The 13,972-nt window shown below is 38.7% G+C and overlaps 1 protein-coding gene across 3 annotated transcripts in view; it reads right to left on the reverse strand.

The window, feature by feature from the left end:
* Nucleotides 1-13,972, reverse strand: part of UBTD2 (ubiquitin domain containing 2) — a 63,863-nt gene that overhangs the window by 7,858 nt on the left and 42,033 nt on the right. For all 3 annotated transcript variants that reach the window (XM_059174310.1, XM_059174308.1, XM_059174309.1), the window contains exon 2: nt 11,952-12,188. In XM_059174310.1, coding sequence (XP_059030293.1) covers nt 11,952-12,126 — 175 coding nt within the window. In that variant the 5' untranslated portion in view covers nt 12,127-12,188. The remainder of the gene's footprint in view (nt 1-11,951; nt 12,189-13,972) is intronic.

A 13,972-nucleotide genomic window follows, 5' to 3' on the forward strand; every position in this document is an offset into this window, starting at 1 on the left:
TTTACCTAACAAATACTGAATGCCTGTTACATGCCAAGCAATGTTCCAGGTGAACAAGACAAAGCCTGGAGATTATTTTACCATTTGCATAAAGGGAGAATGATTGGAATAAAAAATCAGCCAAAATGATTGCCTGACTACAGCAACAGAAATGGATCTGAGACAATCAGACCTAAATGATAGGTTATATGATGGAAAACAAAAAGGAAAGAAGAATCACCTAAACCGGAAATGAGAGTGACAGAGAATTTAGGGTTAGAAGCTTTTCTGCTTAGTTTTTAACTGCTTCAGGTTCAGTGAGATACTGTATCAACTCAATTATGAGCAGGTAACTGAAAAAGTATATCAGGAAAAGGGTAAAAGCAGCTTGTAGAGTAATAATCTCAAACATACAAGTCTGAACATACAAGCAAACATATAAGAGTGCTTACTAGTTCTGGTTCTGAGCACTTCGAATACACTGACATTTAATCCTCAAAACAGCCCTTTATGGTCAATCTATTAACACTCATTTTGCACATGAGGAAAGTGAAGCAGAAAGAACTTGTCCAGGGTTACATACAATAAGTGACAGACTGAAATAACTGGGATTCCTGAGGGCTTGGTTCCTGGGTTAGTGATATGGTAAGTGGGAAAAAGGAAATAGACATGGGGGGGAAAGGGCACAGGACAAATATTAGAGGGGTGAAAAGCCAAACATGAATCACAGGGAGTAAGAACCCAATGATCTAGGGATGCCCGGGTGGCTCATTATGTTAATTTAAGTGTCTGCCTTCAGCTGAGGTCATGGTCCCAGAGTCCTGGGATGGAGCCCTGCATCAGGCTTCCTCGCTTAGCAGGGAGCTTGTTTCTTGCTCTGCCTGCCACGCCCCCTGCTTGTGCGCTCTCTCTCTCTCTGAGAAATAAATAAAATCTTAAAAAAAGAAAAAAAAGAAGAGTCAGCAGTCTAAATACAGTCCACCAACACATAAGGACCTGGAAGATGAGAAAAAAGAAAATGGCAACTAAGTTTCAGTCCTGTGAGGCCACCAAATATAGTGACAAAATGGACATATTACTGTCACTGTCTCATCTGCCATATTTGAGAGGAATAGGTGAATAACAGGGCATAGTTAGAAGACAGGAGAGTTTTTTTCTAAAAGCCTGTGTGTTCAAACACAAGAGGGAAAGAACCACTTTAAAAGTTGATAATGTAGGGGCACCTGGGTGGCTTAGTTGGTTAAACCTCCAACTGCTCATTTTGGCTGAGGGCATGATCTCAGGGTGGTGAGACTGAGTCCCACACAGGGATGCGCTAGGTGTGGAGCCTCCTTAAGATTCTTTCTTCCTCTCCCTCTGCACCCTCACCCCCTGCCCTCATGTGCTGTCTTTAAAAATAAAAAAAAAAAAGTTGATAATGTAGGCATTTTTCTAGGTTTTTTTCTTTTTCTTTCTTTTTTTAAAAAATGGTTTTTTTTTTTTTTTTTAAGATTTATTTATTTGACAGACAGACAGAGATCACAAGTAGGCAGAGAGGGAAGCAGAGAGGAGGAAGCAGGCTCCCTGCTAAGCAGAGATCCCGATGCGGGACTTGATCCCAGGACCCTGAGATCATGACCTAAGCCGAAGGCAGAGGCTTAACCCACTGAGCCACCCAGGCGCCCCTAGGTATTTTCTTTTAAAAAAATTATTTACTTTAGAGAGAGCGCATGCAAACATATGCACAGAGGGGTGAGGTGGGTATGGGGCAGACAGAGAGAATCTCAAGCAGACTCCATCCTCAGCACAGAGTAGACACAGGCTCCATCTCACGACCCCCATATCATGACTTGAGCTGAAATCAAGAGCCTGACGCTTAAACTACTGAGCCACCCAGGAGCCCCTAGAAGGTTTTTATTGACCGCCCCCTGGGCACAGAGGGTGTAGTTCATTTAGTAGTTCTGTACTAGCTCTAAAGAAGCTCTAGTCAGGCTTGTTCACACTTGTCACCAAGCAGCCTCTGTGGAAGACATTCTTGTCTTTTTACCCTTCTCCTCACAAACCTATCACAGTCCTAGCAGAGACAGATGGCTACCAAGATAAACAATTGCCAGGGCATCGCCTCCCCAGGTCAGGAAGCCCTAACATCTCCCCATGATAGTAAGAAATCTGCCAAGACTCCACCTTCTGTTCTCATTCCATACATAATTTGCTGAAGTTTTTATTTACCTTCTATCTAAATGACTGCCTCAGATATTCCCTTTTCCTTGGTCAACTTGATTTTCTATGGCTATTTTTAATTAGGCATCAAAATATTTCACAAGAAAATTATAAAGATAAAACTACCTTATACACCAAAAAATAAGAATAGCTTTATTAAGTGCCAGGAACTCTTTCTCAATCTTTCAGGTTAAAAAAGGATGTTTTTTAAAGCATTCAAAGGCCTCTCCGCTTATCCCTCTATGCTCACTCCTCTAAGACTGCAGTCAGTCTTAACATTTTTGCCACTTGAGACTTGTATAGCTACATGGACAAATTTGTAAAAGTTAAAAATCAACTTTTACATAATGAAAATTTGGAGAAATGAAATGTTATCTTGTGATGATGGTTTCACAGGTATATACATGCCAAAGCTGATCAAACTGTACACTTTAAAAATATGTGCTGTTGGCATATTTCAGTATACCTCAACAGAGTTGAAAAATTTAATATTTAAAATACACTGGCAATCTGATATAGAAAACTGCCCTTCCAAAATTAATTAAGTGGGTGATGTCCTGGAACTGCAAGGCTTTTGTTATACTGGGTGTCTCTTCCAAAGCTTGTGGAAATACTGTCTTTATTGCTGCCTTTTCTTTTTCCTTTTTTTTTTTTTTTTGGACATCTCTTTCCTAACTGACCCAGAAGGCACAAACTCTGACTTTTTCAACAAATGTGACCTCCTATGGCAAGGAAAGCCTAAGTAAATAATTGAGTTGGACAAAAGCAGTGATATAACAGAAAGACTATAAAAGAACAAAACAGTAGATTAGTCTTATGATTTGGGAAGCCCACTGTCAAGCCTGATGGAGGGACAGAAGACTAGAGAAGCAGTGAATCTGATGCAAGGAGTAGCAGCTTTGGAGTGGATCACACTCAAATTTTAATTTAGACCCTAATTTTGGACATATTCAGTCTGTTTCCTCAAGGACTATAGTATCTACCTCATAAAGTTGTTGCAAGGATTAAACAACAAAACATATGCAAAATTGCCTAATACATATTACAAACCCACTGAAAACAATAAGGTTAGTTCCCTTCTCATGTAAGTTTTTTTTTTTTTTTTTAAGATTTTATTTATTCATTTGACAGAAAGAGAGCACAAGTAGGGGGAGCAGCAGGCAGAGGCAGAGGGAGAAGCAGGCTCTCCTGCCCAGCAAGGAGCCCAATGAGGGGCTCAATCTCAGGACCCCAGGATCACAACCTGAGTCGACGGCAGACCCTCAACCAAGACACCCAGGGGCCCCCTAAGTTTTAAACCTCAGAAGAAGACTTATGGAAGAGAGCTCACCAATACCAATATACAAAGGATCAAACTTACAAAATCTGAGTTCACTGCTTTAGGCCTCATGGGATTCTCTATAAACCTGAATCACAGTAATGTCAAAAGGGCCATCACAATTACCTTTCATTAGGATATGAACAGTCTTTCAGGACTAACTAATGACAGTCTCTCTCATGCAAACATTTTGTTGGGAATTATATTAAGCTTATATCTGACAGTCAGGCTTTAAGAGCAGTTTTAGCTCTCATCCTACCAAGGTAGCTTTTAAGACTGTGGTATTCAGAAGCACCAAGTCTACCAGGTCTTTCAGTAAGCACAGGTGAAAGGTGATTTAGTTTGTATTGCTCAAGCCACTATGACGGTTAAACAGTAAATACTTGTGTAGGGGGGTGCCTGGGTGGCTCAGTTGGTTAAGTGTCTGACTTTGGCTCAGGTCTTGATCTCAGGTCCTAGGATCAAGCCCAGTGGGCTCAACTGGGCTCCATGCTTAGTGGAGAGTCTGCTTCTCCCTCTGCCCCTCCCCCTGCTCATATTTACACTTCCTCTCTCTCTTAAATAAATAAATAGAATCTTTAAAAAAAAAAAAAAAAAGAGCTTGTAAGGAAGTGCCTGGGTGATGCAGTTGGTTAAGTCTCCAACTCTTGGTTTTGGCTCATGTCATGATCTCGTGGGTCATAATGTCATGGGTCCTGAGATCTAGCCCCAAGTCTGCTTAATTCTCTCCCTCTGCCCCAACCCCCAACTCACCGGAGTGAGGACTCTCTCTCTCTCAAATAAATCAATCTTTTTTTTGGGGGGGGGGGAAGCTTATGTAACATTTTGTCACATTTCTAAGGGGACAATGATCTTCAGAGAGGCCTACTGACACAAGGACAATCTCCCACCTCAGCTATTTCAGGGCCTTTGTTGCTTTAACTGGGAAGAAAAAAAAGTTGGGGGGTTTAGTGACAGCAACAGAAGAGTGGATAAATTTACATTTTTTTTTTTTTTTTTTAATAAATTTATTTGTCAGAAAGAGAGAGGGAGAGAGAGCGAGCACAGGCAGACAGAATGGCAGGCAGAGGCAGGGGGAGAAGCAGGCTCCCCGCCGAGCAAGGAGTCCGATGTGGGACTCGATCCCAGGACACTGGGATCATGACCTGAGCCGAAGGCAGCCGCTTAACCAACTGAGCCACCCAGGCGTCCCGGATAAATTTACATTTTATAGCTCCAAATAATTTTTGTTTCTTTGACAGAGAATGGAAACTATTAATTCACATACTAATATACTATTAATTTACGATTAGTCATTTGCCAGATCCTATATAAATGCCGTTTCATTTCTAACACCACAGTCTAGATAAAATTCTCTATCTCCCACGTACGTGTAATATCTTCATGCTTTCATTCCTAAGCCTTATGTTCATGACAAATTTATCAATTAAGTTTATTAAATGACAAATTCTTACAGGGACCTTTATAGGAACCAGAATACATGGTCTGCTTCTTAATGGGCCTCTATCACATTTAAGGGAAACAGAAATGAGGTCTATATATATGCATTTCCTGCCTATCCATGTCTTAGAAAATCTACTTGTCTCTCTTTAGTATTAATAAGTATGTAGGTTTTGTTTTTGTTTTTGTTTCTTAAGATTTTATTTTCAAGTAATCTCTACACCCAACGTGGGGCTTGAAACCATAACAAGATCAAAAGTCGCAGGTTCGGGGTGCCTGGGTGGCTCAGTTGGTCGAGCATCTGCCTTCAGCCCAAGTCATGATCTTCAGGTCCTAGGATCAAGTCCCACATCGGGCTCTGCACTCAGCATGTAGTCTGCTTGGTACTCTCCCTTTGCCCCACACCTTGCTTGCTCTGTCTCTCAAATAAATAAAATGTTTAAAAAAAAAAAAAAAAAAAGGAAGAAGTGGAGTCACCAGCTCCACTGGCAGGTCAGGTGTCCCAAGTATAGTTTTAGAATATTCTGTACAGTGTGGGAGGGACTAAAAATGGAATTAACCATGAAGATTACTCATGTATTCCTATAAAAAACAGAAATGCAATGACTTTGTCTTTCAATTGCTTTGTTGTTAAATCCAGTACTTGAATTCAAATCCTAACTCCAATTCCATGACTTAACACTTGGAAAAAGGATGTAACCATTCTGTATTTCAGTTTTCTCATCTATTTATTTACTTATTTATTAAAAATATTTTGAATTTATTTTAGAGAGAGAGAGAGAGTCCAGACTCTACACTGAGCATGGAGCCCAACTTGGGGGTCAACCCAGGACCCTGAGATCATGACCTGAGCTGAAACCAAGAGTCACACACTTAACTGACTGTGCTACCCAGGCACTCCTCCTTCTCATCCCTTTAAAATAGGTACTATTGTAGGTGATTATTACAGGCATGAGGATTACATAACACCACTTCAAAACATGAATTATGAGTATTTTATTATTCCTGGTTCTTAGTCTAGGTGTTCTTTTCATCATGTTGGCTCCCTAACATAGAATTGCTCTATTTATATTATTTATAAGTGCCTTTAAAAAAAAAACTTTAATAAGATTTTTCGAAGTTTATTTTAGAGACTGGGGGAAGAGAGAGTGTATGTGCAAAAGAAGGGCAAGAGGCAGAGGAAGAGGGAACCCCTAGCAAACTCTGCACAGAGCATGAAGCCTGATATGGGGCTCAATCCCACAACCAAGATTTGGGCTGAATTGAAGTCAAGAATCAGATGCTCAACCAACTGAGCCAGCCAGGCTCCCCTAAGTGCCTTGATTTTTTTTTTTTTTAAGATTTTACTTATTTGTCAGAGAGAGAGAGGGAGAGAGCGCGAACACAGGCAGACAGAATGGCAGGCAGAGACAGGGGGAGAAGCAGGCTCCCTGCCGAGCAAGGAGCCCGATGTGGGACTTGATCCCAGGATGCTAGGATCATGACCCGAGCGGAAGGCAGCTGCTTAACTAACTGAGCCACCCAGACGTCCCAATGCCTTGATTTTTAAAGACTTAATCACATTACACAAAGTTCAATTTATTCACATTTGATGTATTTTGAGGTAAGACCAGGAAAAAGGAAAATAAAATTCTGGGCAACTCTTTTTCCTTCTATATTTTGAATGTGATTAAAAAAGTTTTTAAAGAATTACCCTTTCCTACTTTCTATATCCCTAAGCATGAAAAAGGACAAAAGAAATGGACCTTCAAAAGCCTAACTGAAGACCTGGTAATGTTTAGCCACAAGAAATAATAAGAGTAAAGTTGGAGTTAAGTCTGTAAAAAAGGGAAAAGTGTTTGAATAATGGTGAGGAGCTACTCCTAGACAAGAAAGATTAAGAGGAGAGCTTTTACATTTGAATTGGGAGGGAGATGGAAAACACAGTAATTGCAGATGCTGAAGAAATAAACCACCACCTTTCTAGAAAATTAGAAAGTAGGGAAAGAGGGAATAGCCAATTTTTAAAATCCTTTTTAATCTTCTATATAAGAATTCTAAAAAGCATTAAATCCTCTCATCTTTATGAAACAAGTATTGTTTCTGAATAAGCTTTCACTGAAAATTACTGAATAGTGACCATGGGCCAAACTCTGAAAAATGAAAATAATAACCACCTTTTATTTATTTATTTATTTTAAAAGATTTTAAGTAATCTCTATACCCAAATTGGGACTTGAACTCACAGCCCGTGAGATCAAGAGTCATGCTCTAACTACTGAGCCAGCCAGGTGCACCCCCACCTTTTAAGATTTTATTTATTTATTTGACAGAGAGAAATCACAAGTAGTCGGAGAGGCAGGCAGAGAGAGAGAGACACGGAAGCAGGCTCCCTGCCGAGCAGAGAGCCCGATGCGGGACTCGATCCCAGGACGCTGAGATCATGACCTGAGCCGAAGGCAGCGGCTTAACCCACTGAGCCACCCAGGCGCCCCTTTTTTTTTTTTTTTTTTTTTTAAGATTTTATTTATTTATTTGACAGAGAGAAATCACAAGTAGTCGGAGAGGCAGGCAGAGAGAGAGAGACACGGAAGCAGGCTCCCTGCCGAGCAGAGAGCCCGGCACCCCCACCTTTAAAAAGAAACAGAAAAGGGTGCCTGGGTGGCTCAGTTGGTTAACCAACTGCCTTCAGCTCAGGTCATGACCCTGGAGTCCCAGGATCCAGTCCCTCATTGGGCCACCTGCTCAGGGGGGAGTCTGCTTCTCCGTGACCCTCTCCCCTCTCATGCTTTTTCTATCTCAAATAAATAAAAGCTTTAAAAATACATACATACATACATTATACATACATAAATACAAACCCTCTATTTATGCTAATCTGGGTAAACCACTTAATCTGTGACTTAGTTTCATTAGCGAAGTACTGTATTAGGAATGTTTTTAGGATTTTTAGGTAATGGCAAAATAGCAGTCAATTAGAAAAGGAGATACTCTTTTTAAGAAATTTAGGACCATGAGAAAAAATGTGTAAATCATGAAAAATAAACTGCTTATGGGATTGGGAGACTGTGGAAAAGAGGTACTAGATACCAGAATCATCCAGGGAGATTTTTCCACAATACACTTGTCCACATATATCCTCAATCTAAGTCACAATTTCCAGAGTGAAAATACATTTGCTCATTTAAAATTCCCCGATAGTTATGATACCATCTTCTAACTCTCTCTATTGCCATTTGAGAATAATGAACTAAAGACATTGCTGATATTAATAAAGAAAGATAATTAGAAAGCACAGAATTATCTGGTGCTTGGACAAGACAAAAATATAATGAACACGACCTGCAGGCTGGAGTTGAAACAAGAACAGAATTATTCATGGAATCACTATATGAAAAAGAAACAAAGGAGGAAATATGAGGCATGGGCATTGGGTGATGGGAGGTGTTTTGGTTCTCTGAAAAATAACTCAGGAAATAAGGTAATTATGATTCTACAGAAAAAAGGCCACTGACATATACATAATTTTTGTGCACATAACACTGGTAATATATATAATTTAAACCAAAAACAGTACGGTCCTTGCTTACTTTGCATATACAATCTAAAATAACAGGCAAACCTATACAAATAACATTTACAAAGACATTTCCATATAGTTATCAAACTTTAAGAGATTTTTTATAATATTTATATTGGGAAGATAATATGAATGGGTTGGGATAATAAGATCATAGGAAGGGAAAACAGGATGAGATGAAAACAGGGCAAGACCTGACTGAAGGAAGCTTAGAAAGGAATGTACGCTCTAGGATCTCTTCAGATTGTCAATCTAAGATCAGTTCAATACTTTTATGGGTAACACAGATGTAGATGAAAGAACAGAGATGGGCCTAAACAGGAATGATGCGAAACTATGTCATCAATGCTTTGGTGTCCAATTAATAAATCTGTTACTAATGTTGCTATGGAATCAATACAATCTCAAAATTCAATTAGGCATTTGCCCATGGGCAGAGTCCCCCAAAAGCCAGAGAAAGATGGTATCAGTAGATAATATATCCATAAAAATCATCAAATTGTATTAAAGAATTTGGTACAAGAATTTATCTGTTAATGCCAGAGTTCAAGAAAAGCAGTTCATTCGCACTACTATTTATCACTTTTTGGCCTATGGTTAGAAATTTATATGTGTTAATATCACATTTAATCAATACAACCACCCTATAACATAGGTAGTTATAATCCATATTTTATAGATGGCAGCATTGAAGCTTACAGAAAAGAAGTGATTTGCCCAAAGTTGCATAGCCATGAGTAATACAGTAGAGGCAGAAAGGAAGACTAGGTCTGATACTAAAGCCTGAGCTAAAGCCTATGCAATATTTTAAATTTAAAATATGAATTATAGGATGTTTAGGGTTTAACACAGCAAAGTGTGTCCAAAGTAAAATTTCAAATATATAACTACACCAAAAAGGTGGAAGACATTTCAGTAACACCACTGATTAGGTCTAGATAAAAGCATGTAGCTAAATAGCTAAGTTATAAACTCATGGTGAGTTAGAGTACATGAGTGAACACAATTCTAAAGTCCATCCAAAAAATGCTATTAAGGTTCAAATATGAACAAGGGAATTCAATCAAAGGTAGCAATGACAGTAAGACCAAGAAAGTTATTATAGAGCTTTGAACAGGAGACATCAATTTGATTTCTTCATGCTAAAGCAAAAAATACTCCTTAAATGTAGGAAGTAGAAACTCATCCTATCAAATTTCCAAGAATAATTCTCTCTAATCTATTGGTTGGTGGGCTGCCAACAACATTACTTTTCTTGGCAGTTCACATAGGTAAGCAAAAACAAGGGACTTAAGTATTTGCCCATACCCAATAAAATATACATATACCCCTGCCTTACATAAAACAGCTACTTTGCCTCCATTAACTTGTAAACAAGGCCATAATTGTTTCTAAAAGATTTATTTATTTATTTATTTATTTGACAGAGAGAGAGAGAGAGAGAGAGAGCGAGCAGTGAGAGAGGGAACACAAGCAGGGGGAGTGGGAGAGGGAGAAGCAGGCTTCCTGCTGGACAAGGAGCCCAATGTGAGGCCCAATCCCAGGACCCTGGGATCATGACCTGAGCCAAAGGCAGATGCTTAATGACTGAGCCACCCAGGTGCCCCAAGGTCATAATTTATAGAACACAATCAGACATTCCTACAGGTAACTATAAGTATAAAGTAAGGAAGTCAAAGAAATTCTATGGTTCCGGATCTCAGGCTTCTAAATTAAGACAATCACAAATAAATTAATTCTTTCCCACTCCCCACCCCTACTCTCAGCTTGCAAACCTGTACAAACAAACAATAAATACTGCTTTAAAAAAATATGGGATATAAGCATTAAAAAGAGAAGGATGATAAAAAATTTGTAAAGGAAGTCTCTTTCCTTTATTTATATAAAGGTAGTAGTTGAAGACAAAATATAAAACTAAAAGAGGTAATGGAACAAGACAAGGTGTACCCCCAATCACACGAGGTAAAGAATTCAAAGACTATCCTTGAAAATCAGCACTAAAGAGTCATACTAAAATGGCATTTAAGTCCACAGTTTTTCAAATATAGAAGGCATCATTTTCACACCTGTGCAGAAAAAGTCACCTATAAACAGTGGGTACTCAATAAATATTATTAACCCAAGCCTATACTAATAGGCTTTCATAATAAAGAACAGAAAAGTTATAGAATATGTATTTTTAAAAGTTTCTTGGAAGCACAGTTAATTCAGAAAATTAACAGACATTTGGGAAACTGGGAAGGATACTAAGTTAAATATCTTTATTTGAAAAGGAGTCGGGGAGCCTGGCTGGCTCAGTTGGAACGAACATGCGACTCTTGATCTCTGGGTTGTGAGTTCGAGCCCCACATCAGGTGTGGAGTTGGCTAAATAAATAAAACCAAAAAAGAAAGAAAGAAGAGAGAGAAGGAGGGAGGGAGGGAGAAAAGGAGTTAAAGGACATAAAGCAGATAATTAAACAGGGAAAAGCAGTGTTCTAAAAATACAGACAAAGAGAGATATTGAAAAAGAAAAAAATGAAGGTATAAAGAAACAGAAAACAATGCAAAGGAATGCAGGTGATTACACAAGGGGCTAAAGAGACAACTTGGAAAAATATTAATTTGAGAAACTAAAGAGAAAAATTTATAAGTACAATTATCAAAAGAGCAAAGAATATAATATAAAATTAACACTTAAATCTCAGTATACCATGAAAAATTTTGAAGAGTGTCTAATTAAGGAGACCAAGCAAGAGGATATGTATGGGTCCAGCAAACATGTGTCCCTGGAAACACTCAAAACTAATCATGTTCCTTCGAGTCACATTCCTAAGCAAAATAGAGAGAGGTTCTTAATAATGCTCAGGGTCACAATCATTGAAAACTGTCCTTGAGAACATGTGACTTCTAAGTTTGAGTTTGCTCATTATGCTAAAAATAGGCTTGTTGAGAAAGTACAATGACTAAAGGAAAATCCACTGAGTCTCTATGGCTTCTGAAATCTAAATGTGAGACTTCTCTAGTGCCCACAGGAAATGAGTGCAGTAGAAGCTCTGAAGATTGGGACAAAGGATGGAGGGCCCTTGATGAAGAACTAGCAAGTTTCTGAGTATGGAAGTTGGAAAATACAGGTTATCAAGTGTTCGCTTTCTTGAGATTAAAAATACTTAAAAAGCATAAAAAATAGTGGGATACCTGGCTGGCTCAATTGATGGAGCATGCAACTCTTGATATTGGGGTTGTGGGTTCAAGCCCCATGTTGGATGTAGCACTTACTTAAAAAATGAAACACACAAAGTAAATCTTTCTCCAGCTAAAAGACATACAAAGAAACAACGAGCAATGTTCCTCTTTAAAAAAAAAAAAAAAAAAAAAAAATGCACAGCAAGAAAAATGAACTCTTTGCATTTGGTTTCTTGTTATTGGAAAGGAGCTGAGTATGTTCCCTGTTATCCTTGAAAACCACCAAACCTACCATGTGGTAATGTTATGTTTGCACCATCAATGATTGCTTGTGCCAGTTCATGATCATTGCTCTCAAAAGCATGTGCAGCAGCCTTCAAGGCATCCCAAATCTCTTTACGGCCTTCAAAAGCTGGTGCGGTGTCCCAAAACTCGTCCCTCTTGCTGCGCAGTTGTCCATCTGTCATGGGATAATCGCTTTTCCATTTGGGTTTCTCCTTTTTCAAAGGTTGGTTACGACCTAAGGCGACTGAGAAGAAAAATAAAAAATTGACATCAAAACCAAAATTTATAAATGATATATTAAAAGTGATCAGGTCATTCCTCTTTGATTCATTCCTCAAAATTATAGCTAGAAGTCTGCCTAATAATTAATTCTTACATTCTGAAATTTTCCCTATTTTGGAACTACAAGAGCAAATGGAGACATTAGATGGCTCTATCTAAAAGGTCCAGGGACAACTCTTTTCAACTCCCAATGCCTTCTCCAAAGGATGATTTTAATAATTACTTAGAAAAATAGCATTATGTATTTCATCAGACAATAATGGCAGGATTTTAAAAAGACAAAGGATGTCATAAAAAAGGTAAGATACTAGGAAAAATCAAGTAACATTAGCTTAAATCTCAGGACTCTGAACATATAAAACCAAAAAGTAGGAACTGAAAAATCCTTAGCAGGGGAAAGAATGCTCTGCAGTGTCCAAAGGAATAGTCAAACCAGCAGCTCCATGAGGAAACCTGATCACAGGAGCACCCACTCTGGACTTCAGTCAAGGAACTGTAAATGCCTCTTTCTGAAACCTACATAGTAGCTAATTTCGAAAAGGGTGAGACAGGTGGTCAGAAATTAGTGCTTCACTCTTCGGAGAAAATAGGACAGAACAGGTGATCCTTCATACTGGACTATGGGAGAAGTTCTAACCATAAGAAACAGAAGAACTACAACATCCTACAGTAGTTTCAAACCCAGAGGAGAAGAAAAAAGGGGGCAGGAGTCCACTCCTCATTTGCTGTAAAAGGCAGCAGAGCTCCTTAGAGAATGCTACATAGTGGTAGGGCTAGAACAAGACTGATGCAGCTTCTTTTACCCAGATACTTACCTGGCCTATCATCACTGATTCCACACCAACGTAGAGAGCCATTCTTAATCTTATACGGTGCCAGAGACAAGAAATAGTTTGATAGATGCAAAAATCAGTAAAAAGAAAAGTGAAGCTTGATGGGAGTCTTGGGTAAGAGTGGGTGGGAAGTAAATGACAGAGTGGTGGGAAGGAGAGGGTGTGTGTCAAAATTCAATGTTCTATATTTAACTGCAGAAAGAATACTAATTTAAAAGAAATTACTCTCAAAATGGTTTTAAAGAAGCCATGAAATTAACCACTCCCTTACTGGCCCAGAGCCAAATGAAATTTGGGCTATTCATAATAGAAATAAATACAATTACTCCAGTTCCTGGGCAATCTCTATCCCTTACAGAATGCGATGCTGCCAATGACAGAACAAACTAATGCTGCAAAGTGTATCTGGAGTGACAGTTGGATTCAGCCATGCTCTTTCCACCTAATCTGGCCATTTTATCTCAAAGCAGCAAACAACAGGTCTCATCCTCTACCTTAAGAGTGGCACACTATGCCACTGCCAGCTATTTTTCCCTTCAAACATCCAGTGTTTTGAATCCCTGTACTTTTTGGCCATGTAGCTTATCCTAGTGAAATGGCAACCAGCTGAATTCTAAAAGGATACGGATAGCAAAGCAGGAAAACTGTCTATTTAATAGCAGAGCTAGAAAGAGGACCCAAGTATCCTTAATTAACAAATATGTGCTGGACATCCACTAAGGGGATCACTACAGATGGGTGTATCAAGTTTAATTCAAATGTGAGAAACATGATCTATACTAATGACTTTCCCTTGTATTTTCTAAATAATAAATAAATGTACATAGCACATTATTCTCTAAAAGGTGTTCAGAATATGTCAGATAATCACAATCCACCCCCTACTGGTTCTACCAACAAGGCAAAATGAAAC

The sequence above is a fragment of the Mustela lutreola genome, chromosome 5, assembly GCF_030435805.1.
Source record: "Mustela lutreola isolate mMusLut2 chromosome 5, mMusLut2.pri, whole genome shotgun sequence".
Taxonomy (NCBI): Eukaryota; Metazoa; Chordata; class Mammalia; order Carnivora; family Mustelidae; genus Mustela; species Mustela lutreola.